The sequence below is a fragment of the Pseudophryne corroboree genome, chromosome 2 (assembly GCF_028390025.1).
Source record: "Pseudophryne corroboree isolate aPseCor3 chromosome 2, aPseCor3.hap2, whole genome shotgun sequence".
Taxonomy (NCBI): Eukaryota; Metazoa; Chordata; class Amphibia; order Anura; family Myobatrachidae; genus Pseudophryne; species Pseudophryne corroboree.
The window spans coordinates 387,642,191-387,667,732 of NC_086445.1; the positions used below are offsets into that span (position 1 = coordinate 387,642,191).

The window sequence follows — 25,542 nt, forward strand, 5'->3', positions numbered from 1 at the left end:
TAATAAATTCATGGGAGCATTACACCAAGTGCAAGTTTTGTTTTGACGGTATTAGTTTTGTGATGAAAACATTGGCGAATTGTATTTTTTCATGAAACTTTGATTTCACAAAGAGTTTAATTTTTTTTTAAAAGTCTATAGTATTTAAGTAAATGATATTCTCTTAGCACAAAAAGGTAATAGTCTTATATCACTGAGAGAGGTTGAAGCACCCATCCCAGCTTTAATTAAACAATTCTCTCTGTGTGTCTATCATTGCTGATATTTATTGGTCCATGTGGTCAACCCCACCCCCTTCCACAGTCCGGCGCAGCCCTGGATTTCGGGATAATCTGGTCAAGTGGAAGTGGTAGATTATTAGTTACATTTTTGTTGTGGGTGTTGGTTTCTGTTTTATTGTTTTAAACACTAACCAGTAGTATGGCTATGAATAATTAGTCTAGATATAGGGAAATTTAGATTGGGTAGAATCTGGTTTGATTTTTGCTAAACATAAATTCGAGCAACTGTATTAAATGATGCAGATATTCTCTTATACGTAACACAGATGTATTAAAATGTGTTTTGTAATATACCCTAGGACGTGAGTGGTCTGATTGGTCCAGTGAGCTGCGAATTCCAGGTGATGAGTTGAAGTGGAAATTTATCAGCGATGGATCAGTAAATGGTTGGGGCTGGCGGTTCACAGTGTATCCTATCATGCCTGCTGCAGGTAAGGACCTATTCATGCATATAACCTAACGCAGGTGGGTTATTGTGGCTGATCTCATTCATATTCTGCTGTTCAATAATACTGCTTGGATAGCCTAGAAACTTTAATTTGGTTTTCTTTTTTCTATAATGTATTGTACGTTTTACTTCTTAGGTCCAAAAGATCTCCTGTCAGATCGGTGCATTCTATCCTGTCCATCTATGGATTTAGTCACCTGTCTCTTGGCTTTCCGGCTGAATTTTGCCTCAAACAGGGGAATTGTTCCTCGTCTGGCTGCATCCCTTGCAGCCTGTGCTCAGCTTAGTGCTCTTGGTATGTACATGAATACTGTTCTCATTTGTGCTGGTATTTATGTATCTTTTCAGTTGTACATAAAGATGTTATCCTAAAATGTACACGATGATCACGTTTGTCACCACTATTTTTCTTTTATATGCTTTTGATTTACCCTATTGTATAATGTGCATTGTAGCCGCAAGTCACAGGATGTGGGCATTGCAAAGACTGAGAAAGCTTCTTACCACAGAGTTTGGACAATCTATTAATATTAATAGACTTCTTGGAGATGGAGACATTGAAGCACGTGCAATGGTATGTAGTTTCACATAAAGATACCCAAAGCTTTCAAATACAAATGGATAGATGAGTTTTAGATGTACTGTTACCTAGTTCATTGATGTTACTTTAAAACTCTGAAGGGTTTGTTCACCTACCTGCAGTGAGTGTGGTTTGGTTGATTTTGATTATTCAGAAAAGGGTTGAAGACCGTGACAAGCCTCATTAATGTAAAGGCAACATCTACTTTCTAAATGGCCTACAACACCTTTATGGATAACAAATATAATGTAGAACTATTAATGAGGAGGTTTCTATCACTTTTAAGTGATAGAGCTAATTTTCATAAAGGCAAAATAAAATTATTCTGGGGAATCTTAGGGCCTAATTCAGACCTGATCGCAGCAGTAAAACTATTCTCTAATGGACAAAACCATATTGCACTGCAGGGAGGGCAGATATAACATGTGCAGATATAGTTACATTTGGGTGGGTTGTGTTCAAACTGAAATCTAAATTGCAGTGTAAAAATAAAGCAGCCAGTATTTACCCTGCACAGAAACAATATAACCCACCCAAATCTAACTCTCTCTGCACATGTTACAGTATATCTGCCCCACCTGCAGTGCACATGGTTTTGTCTATTAGCTAACAAATTTGCTGCTGCGATCAGGTCTGAATTAGGCCCTTAAACCGCCTCATACACACAAATGCCTCCCAAAAATCATTAGGAATTGTGTTCTAGCAGCCAGTTGTGTAATCGTGATAATGTGCTTCCTTTAGGCCACTGGAGTCTTATTACAAAAGTTTAATACTTTGAAATATAACTTCATCACTATGCTTAATTTATCTTAAAATTGTCATGATGATGTGAATGTCTTATGTGACTCTACCTGTGTCTTTGCTCGTGTGTCTCAGAGTTTTACTGGCAGTGCTTTGGCTGCACTGGTGAAGGGACTCCCTGAAGCATTGCAAAGACAATTTGAATATGAAGATCCAATTGTAAGAGGAGGCAAGCAGTTACTGCATAGTCCTTTCTTCAAGGTAATGAGCTATTGCATTTTATTTATTTATTTTTGGCCAAGGCGTGGGGATTTTTTTTTGTTTTAATGACATTCTTGAGCCGCCGGCTAATGGGGTTATTGGTTATGAGATAATTTCTAAATATTATTTGATTTTGTTTAACTGTAAATTACTTTTTAATTGCTAATAGCAGGTAGCCTTTACTTCTTTTGTGTGTGGTTAGTAGAGACCAGGAGTAAGGAGTACGTATGGTGATCACACAGTTGCGTTGAATGGGGTCCCCTTTTTTTTTTTTTTTTCATTTTGTTTATACCCATTTAGATTCTTCATCCAGCTCACTAAAACATCATATAGTGAGATTGTTTTTACAGTTTTTGCTATGTACAAATAAACCGCTTAGCCACTCAAGATCTGGAAGTTTACAGTACAGGGGTTAGCATTACTGCCTCATTGCACTAAAGTCATAGGTTTGATTCTTACCAGGGACCGCTGTGTGTGGTGCTTGTATATACTCCCCATATTAGCGTTTCCTAGGGGTTCTCCAATTTTCTCCCACACCCTAAAGACCATACTGATAGAGTAATTGGGTTCTGACAAAAATAACCTGTGTGGTAGGGAATATGGATGTAAACCCACTGGGGCAAATACTGATGTGAATGAGTAAGTATTATCTGTACTGTGTAATGGGTAGACCCCATATAAATAACTAAAACAATGCTATAGTCCCTGTTTATTATAGTTTTTGACCATCCTAATTAAGGTCACTGCTAGTTATTTAAGAAACCTGCAAAACAAGTAGCTGGTCCAAAGGAAATTCAAAGAAATGTTAACATATATTTTAGGTGTTGGTGGCCCTTGCTTGTGACCTTGAGTTGGATACTCTTCCATGCTGTGCAGAGACACACAAGTGGGCATGGTTCAGGAGATACTGTATAGCTTCCAGAGTTGCTGTTGCACTGGACAAGAGAACCCCCCTGCCTCGACTCTTTTTAGATGAGGTATGCATTTTACAACAGCCATGTTACTTGGATGAAGTCCTCAGGACCGAAAATGTAAATTTTCTTTTCCCTTAAATAAAATACTTTTTTTGTTTGTCTTTATTTTTTTCTCTCTCAAGGTTGCAAAAAAAATAAGGGAGTTGATGGCTGATAATGAGAACATGCATGTTGTCCATGAGAGTCATGAGGTTTTCCGGCGAGAACAGGATGAACAGCTTGTCCAATGGATGAACAGGTTAGTGAATAGTTTTTTTGTTGTTTTTTTCATTGTGCGTATACTGTACATTTGATTTAAAGAAATAAAATAAATGAAAACAGAAATTGAGATTCACCATCCACATCACTCATAAGCATAATACATTTTTATGGCTTAAGACGACCTGATGATTGGACTCTGTCGGCTGGGGGCAGTGGAACCATCTATGGCTGGGGTCATAATCACAGAGGACAACTTGGGGGCATTGAAGGTGCCAAAGTAAAAGTTCCAACACCGTGTGAAGCGCTGGCAACGCTTAGACCGATACAGTTGATTGGAGGAGAACAAACATTATTTGCTGTCACAGCTGATGGGAAGGTAATGGTGTTAATAAATGCTTTTCCTATATTTTTATACTAATAATATTGTGTTAATGGTTTTGATTCTTAATATTTCCCATTTTTCAGTTATATGCTACAGGATATGGAGCTGGTGGTAGGTTGGGTATTGGTGGCACGGAGTCTGTGTCTACTCCCACACTGCTGGAATCCATACAGCACGTTTTTGTGAAAAAGGTGGCAGTAAACTCTGGTGGAAAGCACTGTCTGGCTCTCTCCTCAGAGGGAGAGGTATATTCCTGGGGAGAGGCAGAAGATGGAAAGCTTGGACATGGAAATAGAAGGTACAGTACTGTATGAATCAATATCACTAAAAGAGATTCAAACAGAATCTAAAATGTAGGTACTTTTTTTTTTATGTTGGAATTTTATTGAATTATACAGTTTAAAAAAAATGTTTTGCTTGTTAATTAATATCTGTGTAAATTAAAGGCACACTTTTATTAACATGGGTACATTTATTCTAAGGAATGCCACAGGGTCTGGAGAGCCTACTTCACCGGTGTGCTCTGTAAAATTTGACATTGTTCATGTTTCTAAGCTGGGTATACACCTAAAGATTTATCTGTCCAACCTGTCCGGTGGGAACAAAAATCTGGTAATGTATAAGAGCAAATAACAACTGACCACTTGCTCCCAAACATTGGAAAACAGACAATGGTCATTCAGACAAATTGGTTAAATTTGTTTTGATTTAACAGATTTATCCAAACAATTGTTTTTGTCCCTTTTCCAACCTTTGGGAGCAAATTCAGATAAATCTTTAATAGTGTACCAAGCTTAAGGACTTTGTGTTTTTACAGGAGGGTGTGGATTTGGGTCTTTGTTGTCCAAGAAGGTTCAGGTTTCTGCTCTTTGTTTATTTCTAGATATGCATGTCATCTATTCTTGCTATTCAGACTTTCCTCCATGGGATTTTTCACATTCAGTCTCATTTGTGTCTCCAGTCGAGCACCGGGATTTAGTCTTAGTGCTCTGGATTCTTCAACACTCTTCCTTTGAGCCCTTGGAGTTGGTAGATCTCACAGGCTTACATGGAAATGCTCTCATTGGACATTCTCTCCTTAGCTCCTGGCTTTCTTTGGATTGTGTTATACCAAGTCAACTGACCATCATGTTTGAATGTGTTTTGTATGCCTGGTTTTCTTCTCCTCCTCGACTTCTCTTCTCTTTGGCCTTTGCTAAGTGAAAACTGTCTGCACTGGCCAGGGTGTTTGGGTATAGGGGAAGAGGAGCCTGAGCTACCTTTTTAAAGGTCATTTTTTTTTAGTGTCAAGACTCATCCAGCACCAGCTATAGCCATGGTTTTCCAGTGTCCCCCATAGCATCAGAAAAACAGATTTATCAGTTAAGACCCTAAATCTTGTTTTTGGTCAGTATTGCCTACACTGTGCTGGACCTCCCTTTACAGTTTCCCCCAGAAATTCTTCTGTTTTCTAGTGATTAAATGAAGCCCTTCATGTCAAATAGAATGAACATAGTTTGTGTATGATTGCTTACCTGCGTTTTGTTGATCTTCCTGAAAAATACATATATTTAGCTCTGGTGTTACCTTCTGTTTTGCTCTTTCAGTCCATGTGATCGGCCTCGTGTTATTGAATCTCTGCGAGGAACTGAAGTAATAAACATTGCTGCTGGGGGAGCACACAGCGCTTGTATCACTGCAGCTGGAGAACTTTATACATGGGGTAAAGGAAGATATGGCCGACTAGGCCATGGAGACAGTGAGGATCAATTGAAGCCTAAGTTGGTAAGTGCAGACTTACTCCAACTTTATTTTTTTTTAATTTCTCTGACGTCCTAGTGGATGCTGGGACTCCGTAAGGACCATGGGGAATAGCGGCTCCGCAGGAGACAGGGCACAAGAATAAAAGCTTTAGGATCAGGTGGTGTGCACTGGCTCCTCCCCCTATGACCCTCCTCCAAGCCTTAGTTAGATTTTTGTGCCCGAACGAGAAGGGTGCAGGCTAGGTGGCTCTCCTGAGCTGCTTAGAATAAAAGTATATTTTAGGTTTTTTATTTTCAGTGAGTCCTGCTGGCAACAGGCTCACTGCATCGTGGGACTAAGGGGAGAAGAAACGGACTCACCTGCGTGCAGAGTGGATCGGGTTTCTTAGGCTACTGGACATTAGCTCCAGAGGGACGATCACAGGTTCAGCCTGGATGGGTCCCGGAGCCGCGCCGCCGGCCCCCTTACAGAGCCAGAAGAGCGAAGAGGTCCGGTGAAATCGGCGGCAGAAGACGATCCTGTCTTCAGACTAAGGTAGCGCACAGCACCGCAGCTGTGCGCCATTGCTCTCAGCACACTTCACACTCCGGTCACTGAGGGTGCAGGGCGCTGGGGGGGAGCGCCCTGAGACGCAATATAACAGATAATACCTTAGGTTGGCTAAAGAATACATCACATATAGCTCTTGGGCTATATGGATGTATTTTAACCCCTGCCATTTTTTACAGAAAAAGCGGGAGATAAGGACGTCGTGAAGGGGCGGAGCCTATCTCCTCAGCACACAAGCGCCATTTTCCCTCACAGCTCCGCTGGAAGGACGGCTCCCTGACTCTCCCCTGCAGACTTGCTACTGAATCAGGGTAAAAAAGAGAAGGGGGGGCACTATTGGCAGCTAAAAACTATATAAACAGCAGCTATAAGGGAATAACACTTATATAAGGTTATCCCTGTATATATATATATATATATAGCGCTTGGTGTGTGCTGGCAGACTCTCCCTCTGTCTCTCCAAAGGGCTTGTGGGGTCCTGTCCTCTATCAGAGCATTCCCGGTGTGTGTGCTGTGTGTTGGTACGTGTGTGTCGACATGTATGAGGAGGAAAATGATGTGGAGGCGGAGCAATTGCCTGGGTTAGTGATGTCACCTCCTAGGGAGTCGACACCTGACTGGATGATCGTATTTAAAAAATTAAGTGATAATGTCAGCACTTTGCAAAGAACGGTTGATGACATGAGACAGCCGGCAAATCAATTAGTGCCTGTCCAGGCGTCTCAGACACCGTCAGGGGCCCTAAAACGCCCGTTACCTCAGTGGGTCGACACAGACCCAGACACAGATACTGAGTCTAGTGTCGACGGTGAGGAGACAAACGTAATGTCCAGTAGGGCCACACGTTACATGATCACGGCAATGAAGGAAGCATTGAACATTTCTGACACTACAAGTACCACAAAGAAGGGTATTATGTGGGGTGTGAAAAAACTACCAATAGTTTTCCCTGAGTCAGATGAGTTAAATGAGGTGTGTGAATTGGCACTATATCCTTTCCCGTTAGAGGTTAGGACACGTTGGGAAACACCCCCTAGGGTAGATAAGGCGCTCACACGTTTATCTAAACAAGTAGCGTTACCGTCTCCTGATACGGCCACCCTCAAAGAACCAGCAGATATAAGGCTGGAAAATATTCTTAAAAGTATATACACACATACCGGTGTTATACTGCGACCAGCATTCACTTCAGCCTGGATGTGCAGTGCTGGCGTCGCGTGGTCGGATTCCCTGACTGAAAATATTGATACCCTGGATAGGGACAATATACTGTTAACTATAGAGCATTTGAAGGATGCATTACTATATATGCGTGATGCACAGAGGGATATTTGCACCCTGGCATCAAGAGTAAGTGCTATGTCCATTTCTGCCAGAAGAGCGTTATGGACGCGACAGTGGTCAGGCGATGCGGATTCCAAACGACATATGGAAGTATTGCCGTATAAAGGGGAGGAGTTATTTGGGGCTGGTCTATCGGACCTGGTGGACACGGCAACGGCTGGAAAATCCACCTTTTTTACCCCAGGTCACTTCACATCAGCAGAAAAAGACACCGTCTTTTCAAACTCAGTCCTTTCATTCCCATAAGTACAAGCGAGCTAAAGGCCATTCCTTCCTGCCCCGGGGCAGAGGAAGGGGAAAAAGACTGCACCATGCAGCCGTTTCCCAGGAGCAGAAGCCCTCCCCTGCTTCTGCCAAGTCTTCAGCATGACGCTGGGGCTTTACAAGCAGACTCAGACATGGTGGGGGCCCGTCTCAAGAATTTCAACGCGCAGTGGGCTCACTCGCAAGTGGACCCCTGGATTCTACAGGTGGTATCGCAGGGGTACAAACTGGAATTCGAGGCGTTTCCCCCTCGCCGGTTCCTGAAGTCTGCTCTACCAAAGTCTCCCTCCGACAGGGAGGCAGTTTTGGAAGCCATTCACAAGCTGTATTCCCAGCAGGTGATAATCAAGGTACCCCTCCTACAACAGGGAAAGGGGTATTATTCCACGCTGTTTGTGGTACCGAAGCCGGACGGCTCGGTGAGACCAATTTTAAATCTGAAATCCCTGAACACTTACATAAAGAGGTTCAAATTCAAGATGGAATCACTCAGAGCGGTGATAGCAAACCTGGAAGAAGGGGACTATATGGTGTCTCTGGACATCAAGGATGCTTATCTCCACGTCCCAATCTACCCGTCTCACCAAGGGTACCTCAGGTTTGTAGTACAAAACTGTCATTATCAGTTTCAGACGCTGCCGTTTGGGTTGTCCACGGCACCTCGGGTCTTTACCAAGGTAATGGCCGAAATGATGATTCTTCTTCGAAGAAAAGGCGTCTTAATTATCCCTTACTTGGACGATCTCCTGATAAGGGCAAGGTCCAGGGAACAGTTAGAAGTGGGAGTAGCACTATCTCAGGTAGTGTTACGTCAGCACGGGTGGATCCTAAATATTCCAAAATCGCAGCTGATTCCAACGACACGTCTACTGTTCCTAGGAATGATTCTGGACACAGTCCAGAAAAAGGTGTTTCTCCCGGAGGAGAAGGCCAGGGAGTTATCCGAGCTAGTCAGGAACCTCCTAAAACCAGGCCAGGTGTCAGTGCATCAGTGCACGAGGGTCCTGGGAAAAATGGTGGCTTCTTACGAAGCAATTCCATTCGGAAGATTCCATGCAAGAACGTTTCAGTGGGATCTACTGGACAAATGGTCCGGATCGCATCTTCAGATGCATCAGCGGATAACCCTGTCGACAAGGACAAGGGTGTCTCTTCTGTGGTGGCTGCAGAGTGCTCATCTACTAGAGGGCCGCAGATTTGGCATTCAAGATTGGGTCCTGGTGACCACGGACGCCAGCCTGAGAGGCTGGGGGGCAGTCACACAGGGAAAAAATTTCCAGGGCTTGTGGTCAAGCATGGAAACATCTCTTCATATAAACATTCTGGAACTAAGGGCCATTTACAATGCCCTAAGTCAAGCGAAACCCCTGCTTCAGGGTCAGGCGGTATTGATCCAATCGGACAACATCACGTCAGTCGCCCACGTAAACAGACAGGGCGGCACGAGAAGCAGGAGGGCAATGGCAGAAGCTGCAAGGATTCTTCGCTGGGCGGAAAATCATGTGATAGCTCTGTCAGCAGTGTTCATTCCGGGAGTGGACAACTGGGAAGCAGACTTCCTCAGCAGACACGACCTTCACCCGGGAGAGTGGGGACTTCACCCAGAAGTCTTCCACCTGATTGTAAACCGTTGGGAAAAACCAAAGGTGGACATGATGGCGTCACGTCTAAACAAAAAACTAGACAGATATTGCGCCAGGTCAAGGGACCCTCAGGCAATAGCGGTGGACGCTCTGGTGACACCGTGGGTGTACCAGTCAGTGTACGTGTTCCCTCCTCTGCCTCTCATACCAAAGGTACTGAGAATCATAAGAAGGAGAGGAGTAAGAACGATACTCGTGGTTCCGGATTGGCCAAGAAGGACTTGGTACCCGGAACTTCAAGAGATGCTCACGGAAGACCCGTGGCCTCTACCTCTAAGAAAGGACCTGCTCCAGCAGGGGCCTTGTCTGTTCCAAGACTTACCGCGGCTGCGTTTGACGGCATGGCGGTTGAACGCCGGATCCTGAAGGAAAAAGGCATTCCAGATGAAGTCATCCCTACCCTGGTCAAAGCCAGGAAGGATGTAACCGCAAAACATTATCACCGCATTTGGCGAAAATATGTTGCGTGGTGTGAGGCCAAGAAGGCCCCTACAGAGGAATTTCAACTGGGTCGTTTCCTCCATTTCCTGCAAACAGGACTGTCTATGGGCCTAAAATTAGGGTCCATAAAGGTTCAAATTTCGGCCCTGTCGATTTTCTTCCAGAAAGAACTGGCTTCAGTACCTGAAGTTCAGACATTTGTAAAAGGGGTACTGCATATACAACCTCCTTTTGTGCCTCCTGTGGCACCTTGGGATCTCAATGTTGTTTTGAGGTTCCTTAAGTCACATTGGTTTGAACCACTCACCACTGTGGACTTAAAATATCTCACATGGAAGGTGACGATGCTGTTAGCCCTGGCTTCAGCCAGGCGTGTGTCAGAATTGGCGGCTTTATCATATAAAAGCCCTTAATTAATTTTTCATTCTGACAGGGCAGAATTGAGGACTCGTCCTCAATTTCTCCCTAAGGTGGTTTCTGCTTTTCACATGAACCAACCTATTGTGGTGCCTGCGGCTACTAGGGACTTGGAGGACTCCAAGTTACTTGACGTTGTCAGGGCCCTGAAAATATATGTTTCCAGGACGGCTGGAGTCAGAAAGTCTGACTCGCTGTTTATCCTGTATGCACCCAACAAGCTGGGTGCTCCTGCTTCTAAGCAGACTATTGCTCGTTGGATTTGTAGTACAATTCAGCTTGCACATTCTGTGGCAGGCCTGCCACAGCCAAAATCTGTAAAAGCCCATTCCACAAGGAAAGTGGGCTCATCTTGGGCGGCTGCCCGAGGGGTCTCAGCTTTACAACTTTGCCGAGCAGCTACTTGGTCAGGGGCAAACACGTTTGCTAAATTCTACAAATTTGATACCCTGGCTGAGGAGGACCTGGAGTTCTCTCATTCGGTGCTGCAGAGTCATCCGCACTCTCCCGCTCGTTTGGGAGCTTTGGTATAATCCCCATGGTCCTTACGGAGTCCCAGCATCCACTAGGACGTCAGAGAAAATAAGATTTTACTTACCGATAAATCTATTTCTCGTAGTCCGTAGTGGATGCTGGGCGCCCATCCCAAGTGCGGATTGTCTGCAATACTTGTACATAGTTATTGTTAACTAAATCGGGTTATTGTTGTTGTGAGCCATCTTTTCAGAGGCTCCTTCGTTGTTATCATACTGTTAACTGGGTTCAGATCACAAGTTGTACGGTGTGATTGGTGTGGCTGGTATGAGTCTTACCCGGGATTCAATATCCTTCCTGATTATGTACGCTCGTCCGGGCACAGTATCCTAACTGAGGCTTGGAGGAGGGTCATAGGGGGAGGAGCCAGTGCACACCACCTGATCCTAAAGCTTTTATTCTTGTGCCCTGTCTCCTGCGGAGCCGCTATTCCCCATGGTCCTTACGGAGTCCCAGCATCCACTACGGACTACGAGAAATAGATTTATCGGTAAGTAAAATCTTATTTTCTGTTCGTACTGTATTTTCAATATAGATATAAGGGCCTGATTCAGAGTTGTACGCTAATGCCGCCGCAGCTGTGAATGTTTACCCAGCGACTGCGACATTATGCAAATGACGCAGCCGACTGGATCTGTGTTAAAACTCCCACCAGTGGCTTTACGAGTCCCGTCGGCTGTGTACAATCATGCAGACTCGCTCACAGATCAGGTTTCTGAATAGCCCTTTGGTTGTGTAGTGTGGCTGCAGGAAGTGAGACACAGGATCCACTGTTTCTGTATTCAGCATCACAGGCACAGGCTGAGATATGCCCCGAAAATGTCAATGAAAAGCCTGCATTTTTGCCACTACTCTCCGTTACCTCTCCCAAACGGTTCCGATCAGTCACTTTGGGAATGAATCCTCTCTGTGACCTCTGTTGCATTACCATTGTGGCACATGCATAGTCAGCCAATAATCGCACGACTGAAAAAAAAAATCGGGTTTGAGTACAACTCTGAATCAGGCCCTAAAATGCTCCCATCATTTAGGTTTACATATGGAAAGTTCGGGAAGAGTATATTCAGTTACTGTCCATTTGCTTTTTATGAAACCTAACTTTGGCTGGGTACTGGCCATTGTGCAGTAAGGGATTAGCTGGTGATCTGGAGTTTTAACCCCTTTCTGTTAGTGTCCACCAATCCTGAAGAAATCTTCATGTACCGAAGATGGAATTAGGCATCCCAGTTCTGCATTATTTACCTCTTTCCTAGCAGCTGCAAATTAAACCTTGCATACAGTATATACAAAGATGATCTATAATCTGCAGTGCAACTTCATGGTATTTATTTAAATCGGGTGAGGAACCTTTTTTCTACCAAGGACCATTTGTATATTTATAAAATCCTTCGGGGGCCATACAGAAATTATCAACTTAAAAATTAGCCTGCTATATTTGGTAAACAAATGATATTAACTCGCCTCACGTGATGGTTGGAACTGATCTCTGATGATGATATGCCGCATAGTAGTGCCACTTATACACATTACACCAAGCAGAGCCCCTTATACACATAACACCAGGTAGAGCCAGTCACACATTATTGCATTTAGAGCCCCTTTTACACATTGTGCCAGGTAGAGCACCTTTCACACACTGCACCATGTAGAGTCCCCTTTTACTATGCCAGGTAGTGTCCCCTTTCACACATTGTGCCAGGTACTGTCCCCAAGAGCCTCCTTTTACACATTCCACCAGCTAGAGTCCCCTTTTACACATTGTTCTGGGTAGAGCTCCCTTTTACACATTGCCATACTCCAGGTAGAGATTTGGGCGGAGTTGATGTCTCTAACTCTTGCCTACACAAAGAAGCCTCCATCCCTCTCACGCCATCCACAAAATAGCATAGACTTGCAGTGCTCGCCCAGCCCATCCACAGCCCCTGCTGGGTGACAGTGGAGAATCACCTGCCCGCTGCTCTCACGGCTCAGTAAGAGGCAGCCACACTTCACTGCTCTCACCGATGCCGCTCCTCAGCAGTGTGGGTAGCTGCTGCAAGGCACTCCTGCAGCTCCTGACACTCCCACGTAGGGCTGTCTATGAGGCTGTTCCCCGCTGCTTCTACATTCTGTGCGGGAGCTGTAAGGCGCCGCTCATAGAATTGACAGCCTGACAAGTAGCCGGGCACAGATTGTAATGCTTTTTACTGCTGCGGGGTACACTGGGCTCCGCAAGTCTGGACAATGGGGTGTAGAGTAGGATCTTGATCCGAGGCACCAACAGGCTGAAAGCTTTGACCTTCTTCCCAAGATGCATAGCGCCGCCTACTATATCACCCCGCCTCCCAGCACAGGAGCTCAGTTTGTCATTTGGTGCTGCAGTAAGCAGGCACTTAGCAGAGGGGCTGCTCCAAGCAGCCCTGAGAAAAGCTTTTTATGAGGTAAAAAGTGAAGACTTCAAGGGCAGCAGCGGTGGTAAATGTCTTGTGACAGTCACTGCTGCATCTCCAGCTCTCCCCAGCGGCGCTGTACACTCCCGAGCCCTGGTTGCCGGGTACCTACAGCGGAGGCTCCGGATTTCTTCATGTTAGACACACACGGCTGGGGCTCTCCAGGATCGCGTGGCCGCGCTTCGTAAGGTGGTAAGTGGGTCCCGCTCGCGGGACCCGGTCTTTATCGCGATCCGGCGCGGTCAGTGGGAGGCGGGCCGCGCGCGCTGGCGGTGGACACTGTGGATACAGGCGATCCCACTAGATCACCAGGGCATGGGCGCAGGTCAGGTTTTCTCTTAAAACCGATTTTAATATCGCCCACAGTACCCGGTGGTTTTGCCAGCAAGGGGGATAAGGCTTAGACCTGAAGCCCCTCCCCCAGGCCCCAGGGCGCCATTTCCAGCAAGTGTTCCCGCCCTGGAGCTGCATCTCTGTCTTTTCCTCACTCCCTGTCAGTGTCTGCGGCGCCATTATCCCTCAGCTCACTGTTCCTGGGACTGCTTGGGCAAATCCTCCTATGTTAAGCCGCCTGGTTGTCAGCGCTGTGCCTTTACATGACACTTAAGTATTCTACCTGCCTTTTTAGACAGTGTTAGTAAGAAAGAGTGCATTTAGTCAGGGGTTTATAGTACAATTACCCTGTGATATACATCCAGTTTCTTACTGTGTAGTGTTATATCTATTGACTATATAGCTGTGTAAGCTAGTCCAGTGCAGTATTATTGTCTGTAATAACCTCTGCTTTGTACAAACTGTGACTATTTGTGTGTGCATTGATAGCTGAGTGGTGTCCATCTCGTGTCTTTCACTCAACTTGCTATCCCTATATTCTATAACCTGAGGGGGGAATATAGCAGCTGTGGGCTCTGGTTCTGGGGGCTCCTTGCCCCCCAGTGGGACTGTGGCAACGGAGGCACATACTGACCCTCCGTGCGCCACTTTTTCCACGCTTCTGCATACGCTAGTTCATAAACTAACACCCCCTATGGGACTCCCAATGCCGGTACAACCGTATGTGGTCTCTGCAGCTAACCCGCCATGGGCGGACGATTTATCTGCTCAATTAAAGAAGTTGACCCAGTCCCTGACTACTAAAAAGTCTGACCAACGCTCGCCTAAGTCCAAGAGGTCCTCTAAGCGAGCGCTCGTCTCCTCACAATCCACTGCTGTCACTGACATCTCGTCTGATGAAGACGGCACATACACTGACCCCACAGGTTCTGACTCAGATACGGCTGATGGGGAGGGTAGTTCACATGTGGATGTTCCTGATCTTTTGGAGGCTATTAAGTTAATTCTGCAGATTACGGATGATCCCGAGCCATCCGTTCCCCCTAAGAAACCAGATAGGTTCAAGCGTCAGAAGGTGATTAAACAAGTTTTACCTCACTCTGACCACCTAGTGGATATACGTCAGGAACCCTGGCAAAGCCCGGGTACGAAGTTCGTGCCTCAAAAGAAGATGCTGGCTCGCTATCCCCTCGCGCCAGAGCTGTCTAAGAATTGGGAAACGCCTCCTCCAGTAGACTCACATGTGGCTAGGATGGTGGTTTCCTCAGCTCTACCTGTCACTACCGTCACGTCTCTAAAAGATCCTACGGATAAACGTGTCGAGGGTTGTCTAAAAGCGATTTACACCCTCACGGGTGCTGCACAAAGGCCCACTATTGCAGCTACATGGGCGGCAGAGGCTATTGAAGCATGGGCTTTGGAGTTAGAAGCTGAAATCTCCGCTGACCATGCTAGACAATGCTTGTCATATATTGTCACAGCTTCTCGCTATATTAAAGAGGCGGCTTCTGATGCCGGTATCCTAGCAGCCAAGGCCTCTACTACGTCAGTCCTGGCTCGCAGGATATTGTGGCTGAGATCCTGGTCTGTGGATCTGGACTCTAGAAAAACCCTGGAGGTACTCCCTTTCAAGGGGGATATTCTGTTTGGGGAGGACTTAAATAAGATAGTGGCTTAGTTGGCTACTGCCAAAACTGCCTGTCTGCCTAATACAGCTCCTTCTGTGTCGAAGGCCAAAGGCATGTCCTTTTTGCCCCTTTCGTCCTTCAGGTAAAAAGGTCAGGCGTACCATAATCAGGCCCATACTTCCAAACCTGGTAAGCCGAAGCCCAAAAGAGCCTGGGCTGCCCGACAGCCAGCAGCCAAGACCGATAAGCCTGCCGCATGACGGGGCGGACCTCCCCCTGGGGGATCCCAGGGTGGGTAGCCGGCTTCTAGGGTATACCCAGGAATGGTTGAAGACCACTTCAGATGCCTGGGTACGGGAAGTCGTCACTCGAGGTTACTACATAGCCTTCAAAAACCGACCCCTTCATCGATTTTGCCAGACAGACGTCCCGTCGGACCAGACAAAGGCAAACACTCTGCATTCGGTGGTACAGACCCTCCTGGATACAGGAGTCGTAGTACAGGTGCCTCTTGCTCAGAGGGGCCGGGGGTACTATTCTCCGCTGTTTCTAGTCCCGAAACCGAATGGGTCCTCCCGGCCCATTCTCAACCTCAAGGCACTGAACAAGTTTCTGAAGGTTTCCAAGTTCCGTATGGAAACCCTTTGCTCTATAGTTCTGGCCTTGGAACCTGGGGACTACATGGTCTCCCTGGACATACAGGATGCTTACCTGCATATTCCTATAGCAGTGTCACATCAACAATACCTGAGGTTCGCTATTGCCAACCTCCATTACCAGTTTCGGGCGTTACCTTTTGGTTTAACAACGGCTCTGCGAGTCTTCACCAAAGTTATGGCGGTGATGACGGTGGTACTCCGCCGTCAAGGGGTCAGGATACTGCCGTATCTGGACGACTTGTTAATCCTGGAAAATTCCCCAGATCTTTTCCTGCGTAATCTGGATAGGACGGTCCGGTTTCTACAAGCCCACGGGTGGCTCATCAACTGGAAGAAATCCTCCCTGGTCCCTGCTCAGAGCATGGTGCATCTGGGAGCGCTGTTGGACACTCACAACCAGAGGTTGTTCGTGTCTCAGGAGAAAGTCCTGAAACTTCAGGACAGGATTCGTTGCTTCCTTTTTCGTCCGCAAGTGTCGATACATTCGGCAATGCAGGTGCTGGGCCTCATGGTATCAGCATTCGACATGGTGGAGTATGCTCAATTCCATTCTCGCCCCCTCCAGAAGCTGATTCTAGCCAAGTGGGACGGCCTGCCTCACCGGATCAGGTCTCAAATGATCTCTTTGACTCCGGAGGTCTGTCTGTCGCTGCTCTGGTGGCTCCAGGACCGACAATTGTGCAGAGGCCGTCCCTTCTGGATATCCAACTAGGTCCTGTTGATGACAGATGCCAGTCTAAGAGGTTGGGGCGCAGTGCTGGAGCAGCACTCCTTGCAGGGTCGGTGGACCAAGGAGGAATCTCTCCTCTCGATCAACATTCTGGAATTGCGGGCGGTCTTCAAAGCGTTGAACCTAACCCAGCATTTGATTCAGAACCGTCCTGTTCAAGTACAGTCGGACAATGCCACCACAGTGGCTTACATAAATCATCAAGGCGGCACTCGAAGCCGTTTGGCAATGAAGGAAGCCTCACGGATTCTACGTTGGGCAGAACGCCATCTACTGGCAATATCGGCAATATTCATTCCGGGAGTCCTGAATTGGGAAGCGGACTTTCTCAGTCGTCAGGACGTGCATGCTGGCGAGTGGTGCCTCCATCCAGAAGTGTTTCAACTCCTCGTGGAAAGGTGGAACTTCCAGATGTGGATCTGATGGCAGCTCGACACAATCACAAGGTTCCGGTCTTCGGAGCAAGGACAAGGGATCCTCAAGCAGCAATCGTGGATGCGCTGGCAGTGCCATGGAGGTTTCGGCTGCCATACGTGTTCCCTCCGGTGTCGCTCCTGCCCAGGGTTATTCGGAAGTTCAAGCAAGAAAAAGGAAATCTGCTTCTCATAGCTCCGGCGTGGCCCAGACGGCACTGGTTCTCAGACCTGCAAGGCCTATCGTCAGAGCGTCCAATTTTACTTCCACAACGCCCAGACCTCCTCGTTCAGGGCCCCTGTGTCTACCAGGACCTAGCCCGGCTGTCTTTGATGGCGTGGCTCTTGAAGCTTCTGTCTTAAGAGCTAAGGGTTTTTCTGAAGAGGTCATTAAAACTGTGTTGCGGGCCCGGAAACCGGCCTCTGCTCGGATTTACCATCGGGTCTGGCATTCCTACTTTGTTTGGTGCGCATCTAACCATTATGACGCTTCCAAGTTTAGTACAGCCAAACTTTTGGCTTTTCTACAGCGGTGCCTAGATTTAGGCCTGCGTCTGGCCTCCCTCAAGGTTCATATTTCTGCCTTGACGGTGTGGTTTCAGAGAAAAATTGCGACTTTACCCGATGTTCATACTTTCACTCAAGGTGTGTTGTGTATCCAACCTCCCTATGTCCCGCCTGTGGCTCCTTGGGACTTGTCGGTGGTTTTGGAGGCGTTACAAGAGTCTCCATTTGAACCTCTTGGTTCAGCTGACCTTAAGTGGCTTTCCCTTAAGGTGGTGTTTCTGTTGGTTATTGCCTCTGCTAGAAGAGTGTCGGATTTGGGTGCCTTGTCTTGTAGTTCCCCATATCTGATTTTTCACAGTGACCGGGCGGTTCTTAGGACTCGTCCCGGATATTTGCCTAAGGTGGTTTCTTTGTTCCACCTTGATCAGGAGATTGTGGTTCCGGCCTTTGTCTCTACTGATTTGTCTCCCAAAGAGAGGTCTTTGGATGTGGTACGGGCTCTCCGTATCTATGTGAAGAGAACTGCTTCTATTCGAAAATATGATTCTCTCTTTGTTTTGTTTGGATTTCACAAACGTGGCTGGCCTACTCACAAGCAGACTTTGGCCAGATGGATTAGAATGGTGATTGCACATGCTTATGTGAAGGCTGGTCTGTCAGCTCCTGTTCACATTACGGCCCATTCTACTCGGTCTGTTGGACCTTCTTGGGCGGCCCAACGTGGTGCGACCCTTGATCAATTGTGCAAGGCGGCTACGTGGTCCTCCGGGAACACGTTCATAAGGTTCTATGCCTTCGATACTGCCGCTTCCCAGGATGCTTCCTTTGGACGCCGGGTTCTTGTGCCCGCTACAGTGCGTCCCCTCCCATAAGGAACTGCTTTAGGACATCCCCATTGTCCAGACTTGTGGAGCCCAGTGTACCCCGCAGCAGAAAATGAGATTTATGGTAAGAACTTACCCTTGTTAAAACTCTTTCTGCGAGGTACACTGGGCTCCACAAGGCGCCCACCCTGACGCACTTAGCTTCTTTGGGTTGATATGGCATTAGCCGCTGACACTTCTCTTGTCGTGAGAGTGTGGTGTATGTGGCTACTAACCGTTGTCGTCTCTTTTCCTGCTACTGCATTGGGCTGGTTAACTAAAAACTGAGCTCCTGTGCTGGGAGGCGGGGTGATATAGGAGGCGGCGCTATGCATCTTGGGAAGAAGGTCAAAGCTTTGAGCCTGTTGGTGCCTCGGATCAAGATCCTACTCTGCACCCCATTGTCCAGACTTGTGGAGCCCAGTGTACCTCGCAGAAAGAGTTTTAACAAGGGTAAGTTCTTACCATAAAACTCGTTATCGGCAGTGTGCCCGTCTCCTGGTCAGGCTGCGGCGGCTGGTTCATCCCTCTAGTTGACCTCCGCTGTATGCAGCGTATGCCGTCCATCCCAGTCTCCCTCCCCTCCTGCGGTTTCTCTGACCAGGCCGGATGAAGTGGCTGTGCGGTCCTTATACAGCCCACGGGCCAGACCTTCCCCACCCCTGATTAAATGCTTGTGTAAGACATTTTACTCTATATTTAAAATTATAAGTAATTATTTTTAAATTTTAGTTGCTTACGTCCTGATCGTATATTAACCCAGTGGAAACGTATCCTTGTAGCTTCAGTTTAGCATATATGGCTTTCATAATGTCAGGCTCACTGGTTATATGGAGTTGCTCTTATTTCAGTAGGAGAATGTTGGCTTCTGCTAGGTAGTTGTTTGCAACCACCTGCTGTAATGTATCCGGACATGTGTAAAGTTTGTTTTCTTAATGAAATTGTCATTATATCATACAAAACAGTACTTGCTGATTAAAGATCACTGACTGATTACTATGGTTTTTCCTCCTTGGCATAAATGTTTCCCCAGGTGGAAGCCCTACAAGGTTACCGTGTGATTGATATTGCCTGTGGCAGTGGGGATGCACAAACTCTTTGCCTGACTGATGATGACACAGTCTGGTCTTGGGGGGATGGAGACTATGGAAAACTTGGACGAGGTGGCAGTGATGGCTGCAAAGTACCCATGAAAGTAGGTGTTTGATTAAGATTTCACTGTGACCTTTATAATGTATCTGTCATCCCCACATAACTGCACCGCTGTCTTATGTGCAGTTGATTGGTAAATTGTAAAGCTAGTGCTGGAAGTGCCATTTTTCTTAATTACGATGGCAATACAATTGACATACCATCATTTGCATGCTGCACTGACAAAAAAGATGGCAGCTTAAGTACATTCTGTAAGGAGCATTTTTGGTAACCAGTTTTATGTAAATTACATATTTTAATACAAAATGTTTGTCCGTGTTTCAAGGACAAAGTGCTCTGCGAATGTTGTATTTTTGGTATAAACATTTATCTATGCAAGTTTGTAAAGCATTTTATTTTCCACTAATAGTCTTTACTGTATGCTGTGCTTGCATGGTCAGATAAAATGCCTGTCAGACCGACCAGACTTTTTATCTTAGCCTAGTGTTTCCCAACCACGGGCCTCAAGACAACAGTCCAGGTTTTAGGGATATCCATGCTCAAGCATAGATGGTTATGCTCTCCTTCGATGGGGTGCTGTGACATTACATCTTCGATTTCAAGGCCTCTGGTCACCATCAGAGACAGCTCTTCCGATCAGTATGCACAAGCTCACTGCTATCTTTCTAGCACCTATCTTTGTTCACACCACAAGATGTATCATTTCCATACTGGAAATACTTGCAGCCGCCTAGGCAGTGCAACATGGGGATTTTTGCGGAACAGGTGTGTCGTGCAACTACCTGGTTCACTATTTCTTGTGTTTTACGGTTTTCATGTTTTTGCCTCTGACGACGTCCACTTTCGGAGTACGATTCTCTGGTCAGGCCGCCTGAACGTTCCCTCTTCTGGGAACAGCTGTTGAATGTCCCATGGGCCAGTGTCTGCAAGAGAAAATAGGATATTTGGTCACTTAGCGTTGATTCTTTTTTCTTAGGCAGGCTGGGCGACACTGTTCCCTCCCTCAGGCTCAGTCATGCTGGGTTTTTGGTTCTTGACTATTTTTTTCCTACTGGTTTGTTTTCTTGTTCTAACTGTTTCACTTGGTTGCTGCTACTCCTTACCAGACTCTTTTAAAAACGTATTGGCATTATGGGGTTGCAGGGGGGAGGAGCTTGAAAATGAAAACTATAGTTAAAGTGCCAACTCCAGCCCCAACTAGCAATCCCATGGTCCAGTGTCCCCAAGCCTGCTTAAGAGAAAAGGATTCAATGGTAAGTGGCCAAAAATGTCTCAAAAACCGGGTCTACTACATTATACCGAAGCTCGGGATTCTGACCGCCGGAATGCTGGCAGTGGGGCGAGCGCAGAAGAGCCAATTGTGGGCTTGCTGCGCTCACCATGCTGCCGGTCACGCTATTTATTCTCCCTCCAGGGGTGTTGTGGACACCCCAAGAGGGAGAATAGTTGACAATATGCCAGCTGTCGGGATCCCGGCGACGGGATCCCGACAGCCGGCATATCGAATGCCTCCCCAAAAACCTTATATGATATTACATTTCTGATGGTATAATTGGAATTTAGACACAAAAGGACATTGAAATGTGTATATATCACGTTGGATGCAATATAGTTGTTGAGTAGTGTTATTGGATCTGTCAGATACATGATGATTTCAGCATGTCAGAAAGACTGATAATTGGTGGTCGGTCGCAACTACACACTATGCAGTTATCTGCCTGATCTGCCAGTCTTCTGTGGATCGGCCCGATAATTGCATAATTTATGCCCTGCGTTACTTATTTTATTTGTAACATACTATCTAGTAACTAAAGCTGGCCATACACTAGGACGATATTGTGTACGAATGTGCGATTTTGACGCGTCGTTCAGTGCATCATGTGCACATCGTGCATGTTTTGGGTACGATTACGATGCAATGTGTGGTCTCGCGAGTCGAATGTTGCGTCCTCTGATCACACGTGCAGCCCATATTATCCGTATTAATCGTATTCACATCGTACCTTGTTTAATACACACATGATGCATCGTTCAATGGTACATTCAATCAGCGTCTTTTTGAGTGTCATTTTATTCAAGGTGGTGATGTGCTTTTTGTGAGGCATACGATCGCTCAATAGATCGTATGCGTCATCGTATGCACATCGTGTCTCAAAAAACAAAACACGTGTTCAGAGCTCCCAGGTGAATTGAAGGGAAGTCATGACAGGGATCAGATGCTGGTCATCCTAAAGTATGGCCAGCATAACAGTTTCTGAAACCGCTGCCGATGAAGAATGTTTTCTTTTCTACTTGAAAAATGCTAGCTAATGGGCTGCAGCGTAATTATGTATTATTCTGGGAAACGGTTAACATACAGCCAGTTGGGATCCCAGCGATCACAATACCGCCGCTGATATCCCGACATGTAATGCAATGCCCCGCTGGAATACCGGCGACACACGACACCCATCGTGGGAGAATATAACCTGTGGTGAGTGCAGCGAGCCACCATGTCCGCGGTGAGCGCAGTTAGCCCGTAAGGGGCTTTCTAGCGCTCGCCCCACTGCCGGCATTCTGGTGGATGGGATCCCGCTGTTGGGATCATGACGGCCAGCATCCCGTCCGCTGGTAAATCGTACGTATCCCATTATTCTCAATAATTACATAAGCAAAATTAAATCTATAATTGCACCTTTAAGCAGTAGATGGCATTGATGGGAGTTGCACCTGCACGATCTGAACAGGATTAAGGTGTTCTATATTCTATTATTATAGAGGATTTGTAATTGAAGGGGTATTTCCAATAGTAACTTATAGGAAATATTCCTCCTCCTGCCTTTATTAGCACAAATTACTAAGAGATCACAGACCGCGAGTCTGGTTCAGTTTAGTAGTAAGGTGGGATAACTCCAGTATGTAATGGCATCTCACCCAGACCCAGGCGTGCATTTACTGTATAATGCGATAGTGGGATCTATCATCGAAACATCTCTGATACTGGCCAAAACATGGTTACAAACATTGTTCAATACAGATGTGTCCCCCATCAACTTTGCTAATAGCCACTGCAATTGCGAGTCGTTTGCTGCGTATGCACCCGTAATCCATAAGATTGCATGGGTGCGCACTTTCCCCAAGCAGACGTTGGCCTCATCTGTATGTTTGTTCGGCATATAGCATAGTTTAAAATTTTAGATGAGTCTTCTAAATTAAATATTGTAAACAATTGAATCCCGCCTCATCCCCTCATGTTATGAAATAAACAATTTATCTTTTTTCCATACTACAAATTTTGTAAGTGTACTTTATTTAACTTTGTATTTTGCAGATTGACTCCCTGACGGGGCTGGGCGTTACCAAAGTGGAATGTGGCTCTCAGTTCTCTGTAGCTCTGACAAAGTCTGGTGCTGTCTACACCTGGTATGTTGAGTTTGACTATTGTTAAATAACACATTTCTAAGATCTTCTCATTCTTAAAAAGCCCATACAGATGTGCCCTCTTACATCCTTGCTGCAGTCACGCTAAACAGTCCTTGAAGTCACCCCATGATGTACCAGGAATCGGTAGCGGCGAGCATCTTCTTTTTTTTTAAGCATTTTCCGAGAAAATGAGTCTTAGACGCCTGTATTCTGTGTGTAATTGCAGCTCTATCTGCAACCGAATAGAAACGTTAGTTTCTTTTTCATCCACTAGGGGTCACTGGAGTACTCTTGGGATATGGACGGCTTCCGTAGGAACACGGCACTGAATAGTTAAATTTAGAACTCTCCTCCCCTCCATATCCCAGAGTACCTCAGTGTTTTTTCTGTGCTCATAGTAGCAACAAGGCCGTGTGGAGCTTATCCACACTACTTTTTGAATATTTTTATTTTTTATTTTTACAACATTTTCCACATCCCTTCCCCCCTTCCAATAGGCGTGGGTCCGGGATAGTGGAAGCTGCTACAAGCAGCTGTGGCGTGTCGGGCCTCTCTAAAAAGAGCTCCCTCACAACCACGTGCAGACAACCTGCAGGAAAGGCTGGACGGAGCTTACAGAAGAAGCCCCGTCATAGCCCCTCTCCACAGGAGTCCAGGTATGTTGGGGATGGGGCGGTCAGCTCACGCTGCTGCCCCGCTGTGTGGGGACTCTGTGTTTGTGTGTGCCGAGCTGCCCACCGCAGCTTCCTGGACACCGCCGCTGTGAGCGCCAACCGCCGCTATGTGCTCCCTCCCGCCGCTCACAGAGCCGCGCCGGCCGCATTCTCCATACATAGCACGCAGCGCGCTCCCCGGCTCCCGCTACCACTCCCCGGGTCCCTCTACCTCAGAACCCCGCATGCGTAAAATAGAAGCTATGCTAAAGTCCATGTATATAGCAGCAGGAGTGCTGCTGAGACCTGGGTTGGTTGGCATTTGGGTAACTAAGGCGCTAATGGTATGGATAACAGAACTCAAGTCTGCCCTACGTGACGATCACCTTATACTTCTCGCTGATCAAATCTTGGAAGCTGCTGGTTATCTATATACAGCTTCTACTGACGTCTGTCAGCTCACTTCTCGCCTTTCATCGTCGCTAGTTACAGCACGACGAGCACTCTGGCTGCGTTCTTGGCAAGCGGAGGCGGAGGTCAAAAGAGGTATAGAGGCGTTACCTTACGGTGGCGAGAAGTTGTTTGGTCCTGAATTGGACAAATGGATTTCTGAGGCCACGGGAGGAAAGTCTGTTTTCTTACCATTGCCTCCAACAGTACCTAGACGGAGATACTCTGGACCTGCGTTCAAAGCCTTTAGACCTCAGTCCTTTCACGGGCGTGGCAGAGGAACAGCCACGCCTGGTAGACGAGGTTGAGGACGTGGTTTCCAACAAACCAACACCAGTCGTCAGGACACTAAGATCACCGACAAGCCAGTGGCATGACGGGCTCCCAGCCTATCTCGGATCTCCAATTGTGGGAGCACGCCTTCAGACGTTCCAGTTGGCGTGGCTCCAGACGTCCACAGATGGGTGGATCCGCAATTTAGTGTTAAAAGGTTACAAAATAGAGTTCGACTGTCTCCCGCCAGTGCGGTTTTTCAAGACAGAACTGCCTGTGTCGGACGACAAGAGGGCGGTTCTGCAAATTGCCATTCAGTCTCTGCTGGATGCAGCAGTTTTGATTCCGGTCCCTGTACACCAACAAGGTCAGGGTTATTATTCCAGTCTGTTTGTGGTACCAAAGCCGGATGGCTCGGTCAGGCCAATATTGAACTTAAAGGGTCTCAATCAGTACGTCATTTACTACAGATTCAAGATGGAGTCTCTGCGGTCAGTAATTGCAGGTTTAGAGCCACAGGAATTCATGATTGCACTGGATCTCAAGGATGCGTACTTACACATTCCGATTTGGCCACCTCATCAGAGGTTCTTGCCGTTTGCAATACGGCAGAACCATTACCAGTTTCAGGCTCTACCGTTTGGCCTCTCGTCAGCGCCTCGGGTATTCACCAAGGTGATGTCTGTGATGATAGCTCATCTCAGATCCCTGGGAGTGATAATAGTTCCGTACTTGGACGATTTGCTCATCAAAGCTCCATCTCAACAGATGCTCCTCCAACATGCGTTGCTAACGTACAATGTACTGGTTCAGCACGGTTGGATGGTCAACTTCAAGAAATCACATCTGATTCTGTCTCAACGACTTCAATTCCTAGGTATGATTCTCGATATGGTAAATCAAAAAATTTACCTACCAGAACAGAAAGTACAGGTCATTCGTCATCTGGTACAATTAGTGCTCAAGCCACGCACAGTCTCGGTACATTTGTGCATTCGCCTCTTAGGCACAATGGTGGCGGCTTTCGAAGCGCTTCAGTTCAGGAGATTTCACTCACGTCCTTTTCAACTGGATGTGCTCGCACAGTGGTCGGGCTCGCATCTGCAGATTCACCACAGGGCGAGGTTGTCGCCACGGGCCAGAGTGTCTCTACTCTGGTGGCTCAAAGTACACAATCTAACCGCAGGGAAACGGTTCGGCGCCTGGAATTGGATAATTCTAGCGACGGACGCGAGTCTCAGAGGTTG

At 46.6% G+C, this 25,542-nt stretch overlaps 1 protein-coding gene across 10 annotated transcripts in view; it reads left to right on the forward strand.

The window, feature by feature from the left end:
- HERC2 (HECT and RLD domain containing E3 ubiquitin protein ligase 2) overlaps window positions 1-25,542 on the forward strand; it is a 618,496-nt gene that overhangs the window by 554,290 nt on the left and 38,664 nt on the right. For all 10 annotated transcript variants that reach the window (XM_063953293.1, XM_063953292.1, XM_063953291.1 and 7 more), the window contains 11 exons: window positions 581-712; window positions 866-1,024; window positions 1,185-1,303; window positions 2,186-2,311; window positions 3,133-3,288; window positions 3,408-3,523; window positions 3,664-3,862; window positions 3,952-4,166; window positions 5,455-5,632; window positions 19,399-19,560; window positions 22,828-22,919. In XM_063953293.1, coding sequence (XP_063809363.1) covers window positions 581-712; window positions 866-1,024; window positions 1,185-1,303; window positions 2,186-2,311; window positions 3,133-3,288; window positions 3,408-3,523; window positions 3,664-3,862; window positions 3,952-4,166; window positions 5,455-5,632; window positions 19,399-19,560; window positions 22,828-22,919 — 1,654 coding nt within the window. The remainder of the gene's footprint in view (window positions 1-580; window positions 713-865; window positions 1,025-1,184; window positions 1,304-2,185; window positions 2,312-3,132; window positions 3,289-3,407; window positions 3,524-3,663; window positions 3,863-3,951; window positions 4,167-5,454; window positions 5,633-19,398; window positions 19,561-22,827; window positions 22,920-25,542) is intronic.